This window comes from Nothoprocta perdicaria, unplaced genomic scaffold (assembly GCF_003342845.1).
Source record: "Nothoprocta perdicaria isolate Ctin4 unplaced genomic scaffold, notPer1 scaffold_97, whole genome shotgun sequence".
Classification (NCBI taxonomy): Eukaryota; Metazoa; Chordata; class Aves; order Tinamiformes; family Tinamidae; genus Nothoprocta; species Nothoprocta perdicaria.
This window is the reverse complement of record NW_020456276.1, coordinates 1,876,709-1,879,392: the sequence shown is the minus strand read 5'-3', so window position 1 is coordinate 1,879,392 and position 2,684 is coordinate 1,876,709. Positions and strand designations below refer to the sequence as shown.

At 53.6% G+C, this 2,684-nt stretch overlaps 1 protein-coding gene across 1 annotated transcript in view; it reads right to left on the bottom strand.

Annotated features, from left to right (window-relative positions):
- Window positions 1-446: 446 nt before the first annotated feature.
- The window catches only part of MED20 (mediator complex subunit 20), a 5,417-nt gene continuing 3,179 nt past the window's right edge, over window positions 447-2,684 (bottom strand). The window contains exons 3-4 of the mRNA XM_026053083.1: window positions 1,890-2,143; window positions 447-1,059 (exon numbers count right to left, since the gene is read on the bottom strand). Of these exons, the coding sequence (XP_025908868.1) occupies window positions 844-1,059; window positions 1,890-2,143 (470 nt within the window). The 3' untranslated portion in view covers window positions 447-843. The remainder of the gene's footprint in view (window positions 1,060-1,889; window positions 2,144-2,684) is intronic.

Here is a 2,684-nt window from a genome sequence, read left to right as displayed (position 1 = left end):
AGTGTATCTCCTGAAGTCACCAGGACTTCTCAGGTGAGAAATGATGYACCAGAATGGGACATTTATTAGATACCTTTCAAACAGCGACATAAAGTGGCTGGAATTCAGTTTCAGTGCATGAGAGGGCTCCTGCCAGACATTTATCACTAGGCTTCACTGGAACCACGAGAAGAAGATTTTAATACTCCCATCAGATGCAAAAGATTAAGGCAAGCTAAGAACATACCCATAATATGAATGCAAGAATTCCTGCAGATTTTTCCACAGGGAAATTAGTTTGCTTCAGGGTTATAAAGCTCTTGAACCGAATCAAAGATAAAACCCTGTTAAGCAATTGTTTCCACAGCAGAAAACCTCAAAAGCAAAACACCACAAACAGCACCACACTCACTGGGCAGAAAGACTCCATCTCCTTTCAAAAATACAGCTTTTATTTGGGTGAAAAATAACAAGATGCTTTCACATGGATACCTAAAAATCCAACTCCTGTAGCTGTTTACAGTCAAGGAAACTCTACCCTTGCGTGTATTAGGCTGGAATTTCTCTCTTTTCCTCCTTATGCAAGGCAAAGAGTAATCCCCTGCACGAAGCACCGTGCTTACAACCATGCCAGCCACGTGCCCATCACAGACACTCAGAAAAAGACAACAAGAAACATTCAGAGCATTCCAGACCTTTGCTTTAAAACAGGGGAAAGATTAGAAACAAACCAAACCCAAACCTCAAAATGTAACCAAATGAAACCTTGGGCTGGCTCCAGCGCTGCTCCTGGGGGAGATGCTTGGCCCCCAAAGTCCAGGCAGGAGGACGGAGTTGCTCTGAACCGGGCTCCCGGCAGCGCTTTCACCTGATCCCAGCCACGGGCACCTGCTGCTGCTTGCGGATCTTATTGAACAGCTCCATGTACTGCACCATGGTGTCTGCCGGGCTGTAGATGCTGTCGTGCTTGGTGCCAAACACGGASGGGATGCCGGGCGCGTGGCTGCCCATGAAGCTCTGCATGAACTCCATGAGCACGTTCCAGCAGTCGTTGGCTACCACGCAGGGGCAGTACTCGACCTGCCAACAGAACCGAGCGCGCTGAGCCCCACAGCGACTCCTGGCCCACCGTCCCACGGGCCACAACGCGGCGTCCCTTTGCTTTGCTAGACACGCATGTTTAGCCAAAGGCTTAAAATGGAGAGCCCAGCTCTGCAGTGCTTTGGTTACAGATGGATATGTAATAGTTCTCTAAAGGCTAAAAGGAGAACGTGTATTGGAAAACAGGGGGAAGGACAAATGTAAACCAACAAGATGGGCTGGGAACAAACCAGCAATCCCTGTAAGTTCACACCCATGTAAAATGCCCAGGAAAGGAGATCTTAGGACTTTGGTGCCCACAGCACCTGGGCAGGAGGACCCTGCTCTCCACTGGGCTGCCCAAGGGGCTGGGCTGTATGGGGAAAGGGAAGCAAATCCCAAAGCAGCATTAAATCATCAGCTCAGGAGGGTGTTTGGTCCCCCTTGGTATGCCTAATCGCCCAAAGCGGGCTGCCAGGGTTGCATGTCAGGACTTGAAGCGTCTTTTCAGTTTGATGGCATCCCTTTGGGTTTTGTTTGCTGACACTTCAATGAGAGGCTTTTCCACAGCTGCAGCTGAGCCCCAAAGTGGGTGTCTGAATTAAACCTTGCCATGGAAAAGAGATAAATACTCTGTCTTTCACATCTACGTGAATCCATCTGATACAAACTGACGGCAACTAGTTCACAAGCTGACATTTGAGATGCTGACCCTTCGCCCAGGCAGTCAACACACACAAGGAAAAGGGGCTCCAGATTTGAGTGTGGCTCCTAGCAGGGGATTTCTCTATCGGTGCTTGTGTCTGGCAGCCTTCMAAGGCAGCCCTTACCTCCACAGCTATGCCGCGGGCACTGGGCCCCATCGTCACCGTGCCCACCTTCACCAGGAAGTCACAGTACTGGTAGCGGGTGCCCCGGCTCTCTATCTTGTTGGCCTTGGCGTTTTGGAAGAAGCCTTTGAGCTTCACCATGAGGACATCGAAGTTGGCATCGGCGATGAGGCACGGGCCGTTTTCGAAGAGGGCGAAGCAGCTGAGCGGATACTCGGAGTTGTGCATCACGTACATGAGCTTGCCCGTCTGCCCTGGAGGAAAGAGAAACCTCASGTAGCAGGAGCCCCGGCACGGCGCCGACCCCGCAGGCCTGGCAGCAAAGGCCAGGAACGGAGCAGCCGGAGCGGCACGAGCTGCCGGGGCCGCCGGGGCTCAGTGCCGACCTCTGCAGCCCCACGGGCACCGGCCCTAAATGTTCACCCTAAACGCTGTCAACGGCCACACGCTGCAGGGAGGACACGAGCAGATCCATTTGGGTCTTTCAGCTCTCCCGTTCGCCCTGTGTCCCGTTCAGCAGGAATGCCACACGAGTGGCTCATTTCCCAGACAYCCCTCCCAGCTGCCGAAGGGATCAGAGTGGGAAGTGTTCAACACAGGAAAAGCTTTCAGYGGCAGCGGGCTGAGCGCCCGGCGCCTGAACAGCTGGAGGTGGCRCCTGGAGCCGGGCGCCCTGTGGGAAAAGCCCTGGCTCCCGGTAGGAGCCGCATCCCCGTGTCCCACAGGGCACCTTCAYGTCACTGCGTGGGTGACAGGCACGTGGAGCGAAGGGCCGGGAGCCTGGGGAGAGCGGCT